The 19,753-nt window shown below is 43.0% G+C and overlaps 1 protein-coding gene across 1 annotated transcript in view; it reads right to left on the reverse strand.

Annotated features, from left to right (window-relative positions):
- Positions 1 to 1,919: 1,919 nt before the first annotated feature.
- Positions 1,920 to 19,753, reverse strand: part of LOC140467219 (sodium-coupled monocarboxylate transporter 1-like) — a 95,611-nt gene continuing 77,777 nt past the window's right edge. Inside the window, exons 13-15 of the mRNA XM_072563442.1 lie at positions 7,495 to 7,598; positions 5,908 to 6,002; positions 1,920 to 2,846 (exon numbers count right to left, since the gene is read on the reverse strand). Coding sequence (XP_072419543.1) covers positions 2,736 to 2,846; positions 5,908 to 6,002; positions 7,495 to 7,598 — 310 coding nt within the window. The 3' untranslated portion in view covers positions 1,920 to 2,735. The remainder of the gene's footprint in view (positions 2,847 to 5,907; positions 6,003 to 7,494; positions 7,599 to 19,753) is intronic.

Genomic DNA, 19,753 nt, shown 5'->3' on the forward strand with positions numbered 1-19,753 from the left:
GTGCAGGATGGGTGGAAGTGTTGGGGGCTGTGAAGGGGTCTTGTCCCAGAAATTTCATTGAGTTTTTCGAGGAGCTGATAAAGGTGATTGATTAGGGTCAGCCAGTGACTGTTATGTACATGGACTTGATTAAATTGTTTGACAGTGTCCATCACGGTAGGTTAATCCAGAAGATTAAGACACATGGGATCCTCAGTGAGTTGGTAAATTGGATACAAAATTAGAAAAGTGAAGACTGCAGATGCTGGAGATCAAAGTCAAAAAGTGTGGTGCTGGAAAGGTACAGCCAGTCAGGCAGCATCTGAGGAGCAGGAGAGTCAATGTTTGAAGCATAAGCTCTCCATTCCCGATGAAGAAGAATGAAGAGCTTATGCTCGAAACATGACTCTCCTGTTCCTTGGATGCTGCCTGACCGACTGTGCTTTTCCAGTGTTATGGACCAGACCTGACCTGTCAAACATTGTTATAGCCTGGGCTGCCTGCTTAAAAATCCAAAGATGTGCAGGTTAGGTGAAATGGCCATGCTAAATTATCCATAGTGTTCAGGGATGTGTAGGTTAGGTGCATTAGTCAGGGGAAAATGTAGAGTAATAGGGGAATGGGTCTGAGTGGGTTATTGTTCAGAGGGGCGGTGTGGACTTGCTGGGCTGAAGGGCCTGTTTCCACACTGTCAGGATTCTAAGAAACGTTGCTATTTGTTTTAGATACGTATATAGCGGATATTCCTAGAATGAATCAACTGGATCAACTGCCAAGTTTTAAACAAACAGAAATTATATACAAAATTACAGAATGAAACACAACTCTGATTTCCAGCATCTGCAGACCTGACTGTCTCCGAGTGCTTGTTTATAGTTCTATTATTCTCAGTGCCTCGAAGTTCATTGCTCGTCACACCATGGGCAACTGAATGCTCCTTTAAATAAGATGTGTAACAAAAGATCATTCATTTTTCACAATTGATAGTGATGTAAAGGAAGTCCTTTTACACAAATGTCTAATTTTTATTGCTTTGCCAACTTTTGTTTACTTTTACAAAAGAAGTAGCTTTGTCCGGTATGAAATATCATCTTTCAGATCCTACCTGTCATGCTGCTTGAGATTCAATCATTTCCAAGTTATCCTCTGACATCAACAAGTATGAACTCACCTTAATTGCTGCGACCTGTGTCCCAACATTGAGCTCATGCAAATGACCTGAACCCATTTTAACCACACCCACTGCTTTCCTAAACCACAAAATAATGGATTTGAATATCTTTTTACACTTCAAATTCCTCCATTTCCTCATCACACCCTCCCTCAACAGCATCCCACACCTTCATTACCACCTCACCCTACCTCAACAGTGTCTAATACCCTCATTTTGTCCTCACACTCCTCAACAGTATCAAACACACTTATTCTCTTCATCAACAACACCTCACACCCTCATTCTCTCCTTAACTCTCATCAACAACAGCTACACCCCCACTCTGGCTTCAACAATATCTAACAGCCTTATTTGTGGCTTTTTGTTAACTCTGCCCTTCCAGTCATTATTCCATCACCCTCTGACACTGCTTCCCAGAATTCTTCATGCTGTAAACTCTCATCCTGCATCAAGATTATTCTGAAGACCCTTTTTCTTGATATTGCCTTCACTGTACCAGTGCATTTCATGTTCTTTTCCTCTATCTTGTTTGGTGCCAACATTTACCACCACGCTCTGACTATTCCTGTAAGCATACCCTGTATCCCTTCTGATCAGAATCATTTTCTAATTTATGGCATGTTGGTGTGTTAGAGTTTGTATCAATCTAATTTGTGCAGTGTGAATTGGATTCATAATCTCACCACTTCTTCTAATGGTGTGGAAGAAAAATATTGGAATATTTTTAATGCAATTATCAATTAAGTTACACTTTACAGTACATGAACATATTCTGCAATTCAATATAACATCAAGTAAGAAATGACGCTGAGAAAGGTAGAATCTAGATAAACAGCTGGGTCGGTCTAACTTGAGAACAGAGTCAGTGGGGAATTTAGTGTGTTGGGGTGGGGAACAGGGGTGGGCACGGTGTGCAAATGGACAGAGAATAGGGTGGACGGGCAGCACAATGGGTTTGGATAGGGAGCAGGATGGTCCTTAATTTGTTACATTCTCAGCAGTAACTCTCATGAAGCCAAAGTATTGCTGGCAATTGCTGGACAAAGAGCTAGAAGCTGCACAAAATTGTGCCAAATCTGGAGTGCCAATTAAAGTCACTCCAGAATGTGAAACTTGTCTGATTTGCAAATAACAGTGTACAGTCAATCCCCACACTCCAAACAAACATGGCATGTGGAATTTGGAATACAGTCACAGGTCCTGTTTGACTTTGTGATCTTGTCACAGTCACTTGGGGAAAGAGACTGAGGGTTGTTAATGGGGGTAAGACATTAACACTGACCCAAGCAATGCAGCCAGCATCAAATGTTTTAAAAACACAGACATTAAAATGTTTAAAGCTTATTAATATAAAAACTGTTCAGAGCAGTTTCTGCTAATTTGATTTGACTGGAAATGCAATGAAAAAATGATTTCATTTACACTGCAGTTTGGGAAGAGGAATATTGGGAGGAGGGAGGGAAGAAATTTGTGATCTTTCTAGCCCAGCAATCTTTTACACAGATATAAGCCATTGTGTTAGACATCTCCACAGCCTGATGACTGTTCACTGTACTTCTACTGAAGAAAGCCCACATGTTAACTATACGTTTGTTGTGAATTCCAGATTTTGTTTGTCAGAATCAGGCTCCTGGTCGCTGACTGTGTCCTTCCCGTCAGCTATTGCTTCCAGCTCCTCCTTCTCAATTGTGTTCTGTGGGGACAGAAATGACAATGACTAAAGGAACAACTAGAGTCAATACAGCACAGTTTCTTCTACTTTTGTGTATGGTAATCTCTCTACCCTGCAAATATATTGAGCCAGTAGCATCCTCAGGTTCTTCCCTCAAATGATCAACCGTTACGTCAGCATAACTGATTTTTATCAACAAAGTTTTGGTGACCACTTAAAACATACCATGGAAATACTTATTTTAGTTTAGCATTCTTATGATGCAGTCATAATGTCCCTACATTTGGACCAGGATGTCTGGGTTCAAGTCTTACCTGTTCAAGAGATATGTTCCAACATGTTTGAGACAGGTTGATTACAGATTCCAGGTTTTTCATGCCAATACAAAGAGACCTGTGGCTACATGTGAATGCTGTTGTTCCTTGAAAGTAGAGTTGCAGGTAGATAGTAGTGAAGGCGGCATGTGGCACGCAGGCCATCACTAATCAGAACATTGAATATAGGAGTTGAGAGATCATGTTGCAGCTGCACAGGACATTAATGATGCCACTTTTAGAATACTACATACAGTTCTGGTCATCCTGCTATCGGAGCAATGTTGTGAAAGGGGAGAGGATGCAGAAAAGATTTACAAGGATATTGCCAGGACTGGAGGGTTTGAGTCATAGGGAGAGTTTGGGGAGAGCTACTCAAAACTATTTAGAGAATAGTGACAAGACTGGAAAAGGTGAACTGTTCTACCTAGAAACGACACAGGATGCTTAGTAATTAGTGCAAAAATTAACTATTATGTCTACTATAGCCAGAATACTGCTTCAAACTAAAATATTTCAATAGGATAATAAGAAATCAACTCAAATTGAGAATTATGTTTCTCATGAGTGCAAAATGTGTAAAATGAATATTTAGGTGGAATTAGAGTCATAGAGCATAGCTGGCATAGCTAGCATAGCTGGGGAGATTTACTGAGAATATTAATCTTCAAGAATCTTTTTGAACACAGGAATGACTAGACAATTTTGCTTGAAAAGTCAATTTAACACACCAACAGCAGCAGTGTGGAGTTATTATTGTTGTCTGCTATGGGGAATGTAATAAAGTAGTTAGTAAGTCACTCTATTCATTAGTCTGTTCACTGTTTGAAACATTATCTACAATCTACATTCCCAGTTCTTCAACTGAACGTCACTCCAGACTATGGAGTAAAGGCCTATTCCAGATCATAAGGGGCACAGTTACGTGAAACCAGTGACACTAAACACAAGAGAATTTGTAATTTGGTCCAAAACGTGCATCAATGCACAAACCACAGTTGAAACGGTATTGTCATTCTCATGCATAAATCCTCAAGACCATAAGATGTAGAAGTAAGTCACTCAGCCACTGAGTCTGCTTTGCTGTTCTATGAGATCATGGCTGATTTAATAATCCTCAAATCCACCTTCCCACCGTATTACTGTAACACTTGATTCCCTTACTGATTAAATATCTGACTGTTTTCAACCATGAGTATACATTTAATGACCCAGCCTCTTCAGCTCTCTGTGGTCATGAAATCCATCGATTCTCTGCACTCAGGAGAAGAAATTCGTCCTCATCTGTTTTAAACGGGTGATGCCTTAATGTAAAATTATGCCCTCTGATCCCATACCCATTCACAAGGGGAAATAGTCTCACCACATCTACACTGTCTAAATTCCTAAGATTCTTAGCATTTTCAGTAAGGTTTCATTCTTTTACACTCTTAACAAATATAAATCCAACCTACTCAACTTCTCCTCGAGAGAAAATTCTACCATATCTGTTGTTAATGTTTTTCGTAATCTACTCTAATCTACACTAATGTGGGCATCTCTGGCTGGGTCAGCATTTATTGCCCATCTCTTGCCTTTGAGAAGGAGTGTTGACGAGCTGCCTTCTTTACCTACTGCAATGCATGTGCTACAGGTGGACCCAGAATACTGTTGGAGCAGACTTCCAGGATTATAACCCAGCAACAGTGAAAGAATGCCAATATATTTACAGTTCTGGATGGTGTGTTGCTTGAAGTGAAACCTGCAGTTGGTGGCATTCGCATGAATTGGCTGTCCTTGTCCTCTTAGATGGTAATGGTCCTGGTTGAGAGTGTGGTGCTAGAAAAGCACAGCAGGTCAGGCAGCATTCTCAGATGCTGCCTGTGCTTTTCTAGCACCACACTCTCAACTCTGATCTCCTGCATTTGCAGTCCTCAGTTTCTCCCAGTAATGGTCCTAGGTTTGGAAGATGCTATCTAAATGGCCTTAGTGAATTTCTGAAGTGCATCTTGTAGATGATATACATGATTGCTACTGAGCATCAGTGGTGGTTACTTTGTCCTTCAGAGTGTTCAAGCTTCTTGAATGTTGCTTGAGTTGCAATTATCTAGGCCAGTGGGGATTAATCCATCACATTTCTGACCTGTGCCTTGCAGATAATGGGCAGGTTTTGGAGAGTCAGGAGATGAGTTTTCGTTCCAGGATTCCTAGCATCTGACCTGCTCTCATAACCAATGTATTTATATGGCTAGTCTAGTTTCTGGTCAACCTATTGAACCTTCTCTAATCTGCCTCCAATCCCTTAGATGAGGGGACCAAAACTATTCACAGTATTCTAGTTATGATCAAGTGCCTAGCACTATTTAGCAAGACCTCCATATTTTTATTTTCCATTCCCTTTGAAATATAGGCTAACATTTCATTTGACTTCCCTAATACCTGCTGAACTTGGATGTGATTTTTGTGACTTATGTCACAAACTCCCAAATATCTAGGCTGCAGCTTTCTATTACCTCCCAGCTTCCCACATTATATTCCATCTGCCAAGATTCTCCTGTACACACAGAAGTCTGTATGCCACCATTTGCCTTCCCACCTATTTTTGTGTGCACCACAAACTTGGATTTCCTCATTCAAGTTATTAATATGTATTGTAAACAACTGCAGCCCCAGCACTGATCTCTGGGACACTCCACATGTTACAGGTGCCTTCCTAAAATTGCCCCCTTTATCCTAACTCTCTCTCTGAGCTAGCCCATCCTTTATCTCTGCTAATCATTGTTGAGTACCTCCGAATGGACACTTCTGTTGACATAGATGTTGTAGCATAGCGAATCCTTGTAAGTCATCAGGAGCTTGTTGTCCACCACATTGTTCTTCCCTCCTGTGGGAATCAGTAGTGGATTCAGTGCACATCAATCACATGACAAGAACAACATTTCTGAAAACCTACTGAGATTAGAGAAATGCTCGGTGATGTCAGGAGCAAACAGCTGATCACAGTCACCATCATGAAACAACTAATCTCAGATGCTAAACAAATTCAGGTCTGGTTAGTACCTGGCTGGGAAACTGCCTGGGAACACCAGGTGCAGTAGGCTTTAGAAGGATCTTGTGGTGCTATGGTTATGTCCCTACCTCAGAGACAGGAGGCCAGGGTTCAAGTCACACCTGCTCCAGAGGTGTGTGGTCACATTTTTGAAGGGTTTAATTAGAAAATATGTCGAGGCCAAAGAAGGGCTCTTGTGGTACAGTGGTAAATGTCCTTTTAGCATACAGCACCATCTTGACAACAAAACTTTCACAACGTTTGAAGTGTAAAGTCAGCCACAAGAATTGTGCTGTGATGGTCTTCCAGCCAATATAGAAAATGCATCGGCCAACACTTTGATTTTTTAATGAAGTTACGGCTTCAGTTAAACTAAGTTTACATTTAAAAGAAGTCTCAGAAAATTCAGTCAATTTCAATTTGTGAAGAATAAAATAACCCTGACACAAAAGCAAAATTCAGTAGATACTGAATATCTGTGATGTAAACAGAAAATAGTGGAAATCCTCTGCATCAGCTTGCATCATCTATCTAGTAAGAAACAAAGTTAACATTTCAGGTCAAAAGCTTGTAGATTTGAAATTGACTTTTGCTCGATGTCAGTAACTAGCTTGTCCTCCACTGCATTGTTGGAGGAAACTCTAACTTATGCTTTGTTTCATCAGCAATACTTCGTGTCAATGTTAGAAACTGAAATGTGGACCTATAAAAACTAATTTTTATAGGAATTCTGCTGCAAAGTGTGGACCCACAATCACATTCCTGTAGGGATCAGCCGCAGTGTGGATTCCTAACCTAATGCTCACTAGAATCTGTTGCAAAGTGGAGCTCCCCAATCTCATTCCCGTGGGGAACTGGCACAAAGTATAGATCCACAAAGCTCATTCCCATAGGGATCAGCTTCACTGTGTAGATCCCAACCTTTTCCCTTAGGGGTCTGGTGCAAAATGTGGATTCCCAATCTTGTTCCCATGGGGATCTAGTGCAAAGTGTGGATCTCCTGTCTCATTCCCAGAGGGATCAGCTGCAGCATAGGTTCCCAAAGTCATTCTCACAGAATCTGCCACAAAAATCTGGATTCCTAAACTCATTCCTGTTGGAATCTCCTGTGAAGTGTGGATGCCCAAAATTCATTCTCCTTCAGGATAGCAGCTCATACTTGGGAATGGCTGTGTAGCAGAACATCCTCTTGGCTCCATCTGATTGGTTCTTGATATCTTATTGGTTCTTGGAAATTGATATCAATGTTTCTTTATGGCTCTTTAAAATACTGTTACCATCTCACCAGCCTATTTAGCCCTGATAAACTCATAGAGGAAGCACCCACCTGTCAACAAACTGACTATGAGACCAACAACCATGACAATCAGTGTACCGATTGGGCTCAAGTAAAGATACGAGAGTGAATACAAAGTGTCTGCGATTGCTGGCCTGAAATTGAAAATGAGAAAACAATTAAAGGTTGTCACTAAAATGTTTGGTAGTACAGAACTTAAACACTGCTCAGAGAAAACTATGAATTAAGGCTTTTCTGATGACTGTAAGACAAATAGCTTCAAATTATAATTTCTGTTTAGCAATATTTAAGATTGGGGTTGAAGTATGGCAAAGATCATGTGGTGTTTTATTGTGAAATAGACTGTGTTGATAAAAGGGAACTTAGATTGAGGACTGTAATTGTTCATTTACTGATATTCCAAATCCTGAAGTTGGCTCAAGTCCCAGTCAGCCTGATGGTAGAGAAGCTGCCTGTACGTTTGCTAAGTATGGACATTTTTATCCTATAACACCGTCCGTGACTAAATTAGTACTCTCAGTAGGTCAATTTTGGGAACTGGAAATGTCATTTGTGGAGTGAATTCTTCAGAAGTTCTAGGATCAGATATTATCTACCATCTTCAACATTCACTGCCTCACCAATGATATATAGTGACTGTTGTACCATGTGCACATTTCACCAATTTGCCAAGGCTCCTTGCTAAAGTATCTTCCAATTTGTAATCTCTTCCACCAAAAAAAAACAGCAGCAGATTCATAGAAAACCAACTCCTGCACATTCCCCTTTAAAACACACTCCATCCTTACTTGGAACTATATTGCCATTCCTTCAGTGTCACTAGGTCAACATTCTGGAATTCCCTTCCCAACACCACTGTGGATGTCCCTACACCATCAACGTAAGACCATAAGATACAGGATCAGAATTAGGCCACTTGGTCCATCAAGTCTGCTCTGCTATTCAATCATGGCTGATAGGATTCTCAACTCCAACCTCCTCCTTTCTCCCCATCACTCTGACTAATCAAGAACCTATTTATCTCTGTTTTAAAGACACTCAAGGACTTGGCCTCCACAGCCCTCTGCAGCAATGACTTCCACAGTTTCACTACCCTCTGGTTGAAGAAATTCCTCCTCATCTCAGTTCTAAAGGGCATCTCTTCATTCTGAGGCTGTGCCCTCGGCTCCTAGTCTTTCTTATTCGTCGAAACATCTCCTTTACATCCAAGGACTCACAGTATTCTGTAACTTTCAATAAGACTCCCTCCTCATAATTCTAAACTCCATCAAGTACTGACCCAGAGTCCTCAAACACTCCTCACATAAGAAACCCTTCATTCCCAGGATTGTTCTAGTGAGCATCATTGGTACTCCCTCCAAGGTTGGCATATAATTCCTTAGATACGGGTCCCAATGCTGCTCTCCGTATTCCAAAAGTGGTCTGACCAGAGCCTTATACAGCCTTAGCAGTACATCCCTACTCTTGCATTCTAGCCCTCTTGAAATGATTGCCAAAACTGCACTTGCCTAACAGACAATGAAAACATGCAGTTGACCTTAAGGGAATCCTGAACTAGGCCTCCGAAATCCCTTTGTGCTTCAGATGTTTGAAGCCCAGGATCACAGGTATCTCTGTGGTGTTCAACGTTCCACAGACAGCTGCTCTTGCTGTACCCTGAGGTTCACACTCAGTGCCATGCGGTGTCACATACACACTCTTGACATTTCTCTTGAACAGCATTGCAACATGCTGGCTCAGGGCTGTACCAATGCGCAGTTCCACTTCAGCCTCTGGCCATTCACTGTGCTAGTAAGAAACATTTCCTTTTCCTTTCAGGCATCAAGGCTCACAAGATGCAACAACACAGGGATACCCATGGCCTTCTGGAACATTCCTTCCCTCTCCTTCCCTCTGACTCCAACCCCTCCCCCAATCCCACCTGCTGTAGTGTATTCACAATCCCTTCTAACTTTCTGCTCTCCAATGCTGAACGTTCTGTACTCAGCAAAGGTCACAGTTTTGTCCCCCTGCGTCCCCACCTTAATGACCTTTGGGCATGACAAAGAAAGAGTCCTCTCTTCTTTCCCTCAACATTTCTATTTCTGGGGAGAGACTGGTCACTAATATCTACTATAAACCCACCGACTCCCACAGCTAACTGGATTATACATCCTCGCACCCTGTTTCCTGTAAAGACTCCATCCCATTCTCCCAGATCCTCTGTCTCCATCACATATGTTCTAATGAGGCCAACTCGACAAGGGAGCCTCCAAAATGTCCACCGTCTTCCTCAACTGAGGATTCCCCAGCACCATGGTCAGCAGGATCCTCAATGGGGTCCAACCCATCTCCCGCACTTCCACCCTCTCCCCCTCTCTTCCCTCCCTTGTCCTTATCTACCATCCTATCAGCCGCCATTTCTGCCATCTCCAGCCTGGTGTCACCACCAGACACATATTCCCCTCCCCTCCCTTGTCCACATTCTGCAGGGACCATTCCCTCTGGGAAGCCCTGGCACACTCTTCCTTTACTCCCAACAAACCAACCCCCCCAGCCCCATGGCAACTTCCCCTGCAACCACCTAAGGTGTAACACCTGCCTATTTGCCTCCTCTGGCCCAAGCATACCTTCCAGGTGAAGCAGCACTTTACCTGCACTTCTCACAATCTAGTCTACTAGATTCACTGCTCACAGTAGTCTCTCTACATTGGGGAAACAAAGTGCATATTGGATGACTGCTTCACAGAACATCTCCACTCTGCCTGCAGAACAGATCCTGAGCTTCCAGTCGCCTGCCACCTTAACACCCCACCCCTGTTCCCTGGCGTCTCAGCCTTGCTGAAGTGCTCCAGCAAAGCTCAGTGCAAGCTGGAAGAACAACATCTCATTTTCTGTTTGGGGACTGCGCAGCCCTCCAGACTTAATAATTTTAGGGCATGAACTACCCCATGTCCTAGCCCCCTACCACACACACTATGCCTTATCACATAGTCTGCCATTACACACTACCTATTGTTAGCCACTAACAGTCTCCATTAACAACTATTTGCCCTCCCAGCCACACTGTTATTGACTCCTTTGTCTGTCTAATGGTTCTTCTCTCTCTTTGGGCTCTATGCCTGCCTGTTGTTTATTCCTTCCCCTTCCCCCTGCCCTATCTTCTGCATATAAACCAATATTTTCCTAGCTACCATCAGTTCTGAGGAAGGGTCACGGGACCTAAAACATTAACTTTGATTTCTCTTCACAGATGTCGTCAGAAATGCTGAGCTTTTCCAGCAACTTATCTTTCTGTTACCCACCTTCAGACCTTTCAGCTTCCCCTCTATTTCCTGACTCTCCTGAAGTTCGTCACTGCGACCCAATGTGCATTTCCTCCAAAGCTTGCCAGTTCTTCAATTATATCTTAAGATCCATTTCCTCCCTTAGCTTACACAACTTTTACACTTCTATTGCTCTTTCAACACAATTAACAACCCATTTATATTTTGCACTGGGCTGCCGCACCCCTTGCTCCTCCTCCATCACTTTTAAACATATACAAAAAAAATTCTAAACCTCTTCAACTCTGAAGATGTCATACTGGATTCAAAACATTAACACTGTTTTTCTCTCTCCACAGATACTGGCATAGTTGCTGAGTTTCTCCAGAATGTCTTGTTTGTTTCAGATTTCCAGTATCCGCAGCATTTTCTTTTCTCCTCAATAATACTTACTTTCTCACTTGTCAGGCAATGCTATCCCCAATTTACTCTCAATTCAATCAACCTGGGTTTTGAAAGTTCTCTTAAGAATGTTAAGGACAACCCTGTCACTTGCAGAAAATCCTTTTTCATTTCTAGTGCCTAATGCAGGTCAGAGCCTTCCCTTGCTTCATTTACTAACACCACTCCCAAGTCAAATGTTGCCTTTCTTTCAAATTGACTTCAGACAAGCCCCAAACTTTGTCATGCCTCAATCGGGCAGCACACAGGAAATTAAGCTCTGCTATCCCTGGAGTCATCACCAAAGTTAAAGATATCAAAGTACGCAAAATTCTCCAATTTACCTTTATTTTCAATCCAGGTTAACCATGACCATGGACTATGTTCCTGTATTTTACTTCTGAATGACTATTTATTGTAAATTAACAGATTCTAGCTATACAGAAATATAGATGAATGGTCAACATATATCTTGATTGATTAAAGCTCTAACTCTCTTATAAAACATCCCTTACACACATGCAGACAGACACAAAACCAATTGATGTTATGAGAGGAGGGAAAAGCAGGGAAGGCAGTTCAATGATTCCTGTTCATAGGGTTTGCTGAGATGATCATTTTGACTTGCCAGAACTTGCTGCTCCTTAAATCTTTCTTTCCAGGTTGTTTCATTGGCTTACAGGTGACACAGAACGACTGGTTTACAACTGATAAAGTCTCTTACTTTTCAGTTTAGAGCAATAGATTACAGCAACTGGCGAGGGATAATAAATGGGTTTCTTCAGACTTTAAGTGTTCTTCACTGCACAGAAAAGAACACCACCTCCCCTTTTAGACAACTGAGAGTTTCTGGTTATTTCGTTCACACCCACAAGCTTTTCAGCTACCTGGGAGCCCATCACATAGTTGCCAACAAGCAGAAGGCCTTTGCCATCAATAACTGGTGTTCACTGCATAGATTAGATTAGATTAGATTAGATTACTTACAGTGTGGAAACAGGCCCTTCGGCCCAACAAGTCCACACCGCCCCGCCGAAGCGTAACCCACCCTTACCCCTACATCCATATCTACCCCTTACCTAACACTACGGGCAATTTAGCATGGCCAATTCACCTGACCTGCACATCTTTGGAGATCTACCAACTATTTGATAGTCAGCTCAATCAAAATGTGTACACACTCCCTGATGCTGCTCCACCTGCATCGAAACTTCTGCCAGTGGCTGAACAAATACTGTAAACTGCACTTACAAGAAATAACAGCAGCTTGCTTTTAAAAAGTACAGCAAACCTTCCATGACCACTGGTTTTTAAAAATCCTTTTCTCATTTCAGTCCACAATCAAGAATACAAGAAAACAAAAAGATTTGGTCTTTATGTCTCTGAAACAGAAACTACCACCCTGCTTTTCAAATGGTACCCTAGAAGTCTTGTTGGTGGGTTTACCAGTGGAAGGCCACCTTCTATCCGGTGGACCAACAGATAAGGGAATGGATGACTCTTTGGAGGGGATCCCATGACAGTCAGTCAGTATCGATCAGAGCAGTGAGTGAGGTGAGGATCCCGGGACGGGCACTCAGTAACGATTAGAGGAGTGAGTGAGGTGTGGATCTCGGGACGGGCACTCAGTAACGATTAGAGGAGTGAGTGAGACGGGGATCCCACGACGGGCAGTCAGTATCGATCAGAGCAGTGAGCGAGGAGAGGGTCCCGGGACGGGCAGTCAGTATCGACTACAGCAGTGAGCAAATCGAGGATCTCTGGACGGGTGTCTGTAATGATTGAAGCAGTGAGCGAGGCGAGGCACCCAGGACGGGCAGGCAGTATCGATTAGAGCAGTGAGCGAGGCGAGGATAACGGGACGGATAGTCAGTATCTCCTGGAGGCATGGTCATAGCTCCTTTTCTGCCCTGTAGACCTCTATAAACCCATCATGTTGCAGATCCCAACCCTCGGAGTGAAAAACCTCTTCTAAACCTTCTGCCCTTACCTTAAATCTATCGCCCTGCACAGTGAACACAACACCAGAGTAAAAGTTCCAGAATATTTTAATTTGCGCCCTCAACTCATCATCCTTGTCAGACTCCTTGTATTAAAATAAATACAATCCAACCTTGCCAAACTCCCTCATGCCTCAAGTGACCCATAATCTGTTTGTCTTGCCAACTCACTTTCTGTCTCTTCTAATTCTGATGTGCAGTGCCAGTCTTGGACTGGTGTGGACAAAATTACAAATCACACAACAACCGTGGGGGTGGCACGGTGGCTCAGTGGTTAGCACTGCTGCCTCACAGTGCCAGGGACCTGGGTTTAATTCCCGCCTCGGGCGACTGTGTGGGTTTGCTCCGGGTGCTCTGGTTTCCTCCCACAGTCCAAAGATGTGCAGGGTAGGTGAATTGGCCATGCTAAAAATTGCCTGTAGTGTTAGGTGCATTAGTCAGGGTTAAATGTAGGGGAATGGGTCTGGGTGGGTTGCTCTTCGGAGGGTTGGTGTGGACTTGTTGGGCCGAAGGGGCTTGTTTTCACAGTGTACATATAAACTAAAACTAGGATGTAGTCCCAACAGGTTTATTTGGAAGCACTAGCTTTCAGACCAATATTCCTTCAACAGGTGGTTGTGGAGCAATATCATAAGACACAGAATTTATAGCAAAAGATTACAGTATCATGCAACTGATACAATATATTGAACAAACCTAGTGTGCTGTTAAGTCTTTCATCTTTTAGAATGGATTCCAGGTTTCGGTTCATTAATATGTAAATCCCAGAACCCTTTTAAAGTACATTCTCGAGATAACTTAAGGTTTTATATTTTAAAAAAGTGGCATCTCAGCTCAGACATTGTATTAAAGGTGGGGGTTAGAGTCTGTCTGTATCCCAATCTTGAGTCGGACTGGTTCAACTTACAAAATGTTTGACTGCCTGCAGATTGTGTGCTTTTTCAGCAAAGTAGAATGTATCTGCAAACATAATTCTGCAAATGCAAATTCACCCCATAGACTTCAATGTATGTGTGCGCATGTGGTGTTAGTGCATTTGAACGTGTGTTTGCATGAGCGTGATGGACTATAAGCCTGTGAGAGGGTGTGCGTATGGATGTGAGTGAGTGTGTGTGTGTGTGTGAAAGACAGGGTGTGCGTGAGTGTGTATGTAAGAGTGTTTTTTGCATGTGTGCATATGTGTGTGTGAGAGAGTGTATAGTATTGTGGATCAAAGTTTTAAAAACTTATACAGAACTCCCCCATTTCTCTGTCTTTCTGAACCAGGTTGACCAAAAGCACAGACCAGGTTTCTGTACTTAACGAGAATGACTGTTTATTACAAATCATTCGACTCTAACTATATATAAACAATTGCAAACTGTTGACATAAAGCTTTCCTAGTTAAGACTCTAACCCCCTTATAAACTCCCCTCTCCACACAGATAGAGACAGAAAAGGAACATAGTTAAATGGATCCAAAGAATAAAGCACAAAGAACCTTACAGCACAGGAACAGGCCCTCCAGCCCTCCAGCCCTCCGCCGATCCAGATCCTCGATCTAAACCTGCTGCTATTTTGATATCCACCCTGTCTACACCTATTGTGAATTTTTAGCCTCAGTCAGGTTCCCCCCCCCCACCTCAGTCTTTCCAATGAAAATATTCCTAATCTACTCAACTCTCCTCATAGCTAGCACCCTCCACATCAGGCAACATCCTGGTGAACTTCCTGCACCCTCTCCCAAGCATCCACATCCCTTTGGTAATATGGTGACCAGAACTGTATGCAGTATTCCAAATGTGGCCGAACCAAAGTCTTATACAACTGTAACATGACCTGCCAACTCTTGCACTCAGTATCCCATCCAATGGAGGAAAGCATGCCATATGCCTCTTGACCACTCTACTGATCTGCATTGCCACCTTCAGGGAACAATGGGCAATGGACCTGAACACCCAGATCTCTCTTTACATCAATTTCCCCAGGATTTTTCCACTTACTGTATAGTTTGCTCTTGAATTGGATCTTCCAAAATGCATCACCTCACGTTTGTCCGAATGAACTCCATCTGCCATTTCTCTGCTGAACTCTCCAACATATCTATAGTCTGCTGTATTCTCTGAAAGTCCCCTTCGCTCTCCGCTACTCCACCAATCTTAGTGTCATCTGCAAACTTGCTAATAAGACAACAGACACCTTCCTCCAAATCATTTATGTATATCACAAACAACAGTGGTCCCAGCACGGATCCCTGTGGAACACCACTGGTCACAGGTCTCCATTTTGAGAAGCTCCCTTCCAATATTACTCTCTGTCTCCTGTTGCCCAACTAGTTCTCTATCCACCTAGCTAGTATGCCCTGGACCCCATGCGACTTCACTTTCTCCATCAGCCTACTGTGGGGAACCTTATCAAATGCCTTACTAAAGTCCATGTATATGACATCTACATTCCTTCCCTCATCAATCAACTTTGTCACTTCCTCAAAGAATTCTATTAGGTTTGTAAGACATGACCTTCCCTTGCACAAAACCATGTTGCCTATCACTGATAAGCCCACTTTCTTCCAAATGGGTATATACCCTATCCCTCAGTATCTTCTCCAGCAGCTTCCCTACCACTGATGTCAGGCTCACAGGTCTGTAATTACCTGGATTATCCCTGCTACCCTTCTTGAACAAGGGGATAACATTAGCAATTCTCCAGTCTTCTGGGACCTCCCCTGTGTTCAAGGATGCTGCAAAGATATCTGTTAAAGCCCCAGCTATTTCCTCTCTCACTTCCCTCAGTAACCTGGGCTACATCCCATTTGGACCTGGGGATTTGTCCACCTTAATGCCTTTTAGAATACCCAACACTTCCTCCCTCCTTATGCCAACTTGACCTTGAGTAATCAAAGATCTATCCTAACCTCAACATCTGCCATGTCCCTCTCCTCAGTGAATACTAATGCAAAGTAATCATTAAGAATCTCACCCATTTTCTCTGACTCCACGCATATCTTTCCTCATTTGTCCTTGAGTGGGCCACCCTTTCCCTTGTTACCCTCTTGCTCCTTATACAGGCTTTGGGGTTTTCCTTACCCCTGCTCACTAAGGATATCTCATGACCCATTTTAACCCTCTTCATTCCTTGTTTCAAATTGGTCTTAGAGTCCAGATATTCTTCCAAAGCCTCAACTGTCTTCAGTCGCCTCGACCATATGTACACATCCTTTATCCTCTTATGGCAAGAACAACTAGAAAGGCCGGTTCAGTGGCCTCTGTCCATGTCGATTGCCAAAATGATCTTTGAACTAATCAGAACGCTGCTTCTCTACCTTCTTTCTCCAGATACTCTCACCTATTTTCAGGAGACATAGGGCTACTGGTTTCTACTTGTCACAGCTTACGACAACTGGACTGGGGTAATAAACTGGTTATCTTCAGACCTGAGATGCCTTTCACTACAGTGGAGACAACCTTGCCTTTGTGGCAATCTAGTCGCCTATGACTATCTCATTCACATCCCCAAGCTGTTCATCTGTCTCATATCGATCACATCACTATTTGCCTTTATCATCAATAGTTGGTCACTAGTTTAGACACTGGTTAGCTGCTTCTGGCCAGCTGAAACTTCAATCATATCGATATCCCAGCTCCAACTTCCATTATTACTTGAACAAGCAGCTGTGTAAAAAGTACTTACAATGAGTGTCAGGCTATTTGTTTTTAAAAAGTGTAACAATCCTTTGGTTTTTTTTAGAAAAGTGATTTTCCCATTTCAGTCATTACAGAATTCTCATTAAAGAAAACTAGAAAAGAATTCACAGAGCATCAGGAAGAGGTTTAAAGTAGGGTTTGGAGATAAGGGGATGGTGTCAGCTGTAGTGGAAATTTGGTGTATGTCTTCCGTTGCTCCTGTTGTTAACAGTTATTATCATTCCCAGTGTGCTTAGAAACCTGGCCCTTCATGACTTTTTCTCTTCTCTTCCAATGTTAAGACTAAAAAAATTGTTCGAAAGAACCACATATGACACTAAAAATGGAAGCCTCCTTCCTACACAAAGAAGTCAGGAGAATGATAACATAATCTGAACTAAGACCAATTAAGAAGTTCAAACTGTCTGCAGGTACCTTGGACGAGTACACCACCATCAAGTGTGTGGAAGAAACCATATCAAGGAATTCAATCCAGGTGTTCACCAACAGGAAACCCTGGATGAATCAGGACATGCAGAACCTGCTAAAAATCAGGTGTGAGGCTTCAGATCAGGAGACCCACTCAAATATAAGGAATCCAAGTATGATCTTCACAGAGCCAGGAAGACAGCCAAGGACCAAAACTGATCCAAACTAGAGACCCAGATAGACACCTGGCGACTATGGCAAGGACTGACTGACATCAAAGATTTTAAGAAGAGACAGTGCAAGATAACATAACCCTCCCAGATCGTCTCAACGCCTTCTATGCTCACTTTGAGCAGAATTTCAACGGAGAGGTAACACTATTCCGACAAGTCCTAACGAACCTATCCCAACAGTCACTGCATCAGAGGTCAGATCAGTTTTCCTTCGTGTGAATCCAAGGAAAATGATGGGACCAGACGGAGTACCAGGCCGTGCACTAAGAGCATGCACAGATCAACTGGCAGAGGTCTCCTCGAACATCTTCAACCTCTCCCTGCAGCAGTCCACTGTCTCTGCCTGTTTCCAGAGGGGTAACATCATCCCTGTGCCTAAGAAGGCTCATGCAGCATGTCTCAATCACCACCACCCAGTGGCCCTAACTTCGGTGGGCATGAAGTGCTTTGAAAGGCTGGTCATGGCATTAATCAACTCGAGGCTCCCCACTACTCATGACCCACTCCAACTTGCCTATTGGATCAACAGATCCTCGCCAGATGCCATATCACTTGCATTTCACTCCTCCCTAGAACGTCTTGACACCAAGAACAGCTATGTAAGAATCCGACTCATTGACTACAATTCAGCCTTCAACACTATTATCCCCTTGAAACTAATTACTAAACTCAGTGATCTTGGACTAAGCCCCACTCTCTGCAACTGGATCCTCAGTTTCCTGACTGACAGGCCACAATCAGTGAAGATTGGGGACAATATTTCATCCTCACTAACACTCGACACTGGTTCCCCCGAGGGGTGTGTACTCAGCCCCCTACTGTACTCACTGTATACCCATGGCTGTGTCACCAAATACCAGACTAATGCCATTTACAAGTTTGCTGATGACACCACCATGTCAGTCGAATCTCAGATGGCGACCAAACAGACTACAGATGGGAGGTGGAAGACCTGGAAAAATGGTGCACTGAGAACAACCTTGCTCTCAATGCCAGCAAAACCAAGGAACTCATTGTTGACTTTAGGCAGGATGTTACTCATGCCCTCCTACACATTAACAACACAGAGGTGGAATGAGTGGAGAGTGTCAAGCTCCTGGGAGTGGTCATCCACAACAAGCTTTCTTGGACTCTTCATGTGGACGCACTGGTTACAAAGGCCCAACACTGTCTCTTCTTCCTCAGGCAGCTGAAGAAGTTTAGCATGACGGCGAGTACCCTTGGCAACTTTCATAGGTGCACCATTGAGAGCATTCTGTCTGGATGTATCACTATCTGGTATGGCAACTGTACCATTCAAGATCGAAGATGGTTACAGAGAGTGGTGAACTCGGCCCGGACAATCACAAAGGCCAACCTCCCGTCTACAGAATCCATCTACCAGGCCCACTGTCAAGGAAAGGCCGCAAACATTCTCAAAGATCCACCACACACTGGCAATGTTTTTCTACAACCTCTACCACTGGGGAGAAGGTACAGAAGCCTAAACCAACCAGTTTCGAAACAGTTTCTACCCTAATGTCGGTAGAATATTGAACAGACTCACAAACTCTTAACATTTGCTAAGACCTGTGTTTTTGTTTTTGCCACTGTTTACCTATTATTTACTTATCTATGCTATTTAACTAGGTGATCTGCCTGTATTGCTGTGTCTCTGTACACATGACAATAAATTCAATTCAATTCAATTTATTCATTCAAGTTCCAAGCCTGGGTCAAAGATTGTTAACATTTTTACTCATTTATCTTAGCCCTTCCATCCTCCATATTCTGGATCATGGGGACAATAAATAATGTTTCTTCCAATATGAGATCAGAAGTGGAAATGTTTGCTGATAATTGCACAATGTTCAGCACTATTCATGATTCCTCAGATACTGAAACAGTCCATTACCAAATGTGACAAGATCTGGATAATATCCAGGTTTGGGCTGACAAGTGGCAAGTAACGTTCGTGCCACACAGATGCCAGGCAATGACCATCTCCAATAAGAGACAACCTAATCACCATTACTTGATGTTCAATGATGTTACCATCACTGAATACCCCACTAGCAACATCCTGGGAGTTACCATTAACCAGAAACTCAGCTGGACTCATCACATAAACACAGTGGCTGTAAGAACAGGTCAGAGGCTAGAAATGCTGTGGTGAATAACTCAACTTACCAAAGCTTGTCCACCATCAATGAGGAACACATCAGGAGTGTGATGGAATACTCCACACTTGCACGGATGGTACAGCTCCAACAACACTCAAGAAGCTTGACACTATCCAG

The sequence above is a fragment of the Chiloscyllium punctatum genome, chromosome 45 (assembly GCF_047496795.1).
Source record: "Chiloscyllium punctatum isolate Juve2018m chromosome 45, sChiPun1.3, whole genome shotgun sequence".
NCBI lineage: Eukaryota > Metazoa > Chordata > Chondrichthyes > Orectolobiformes > Hemiscylliidae > Chiloscyllium > Chiloscyllium punctatum.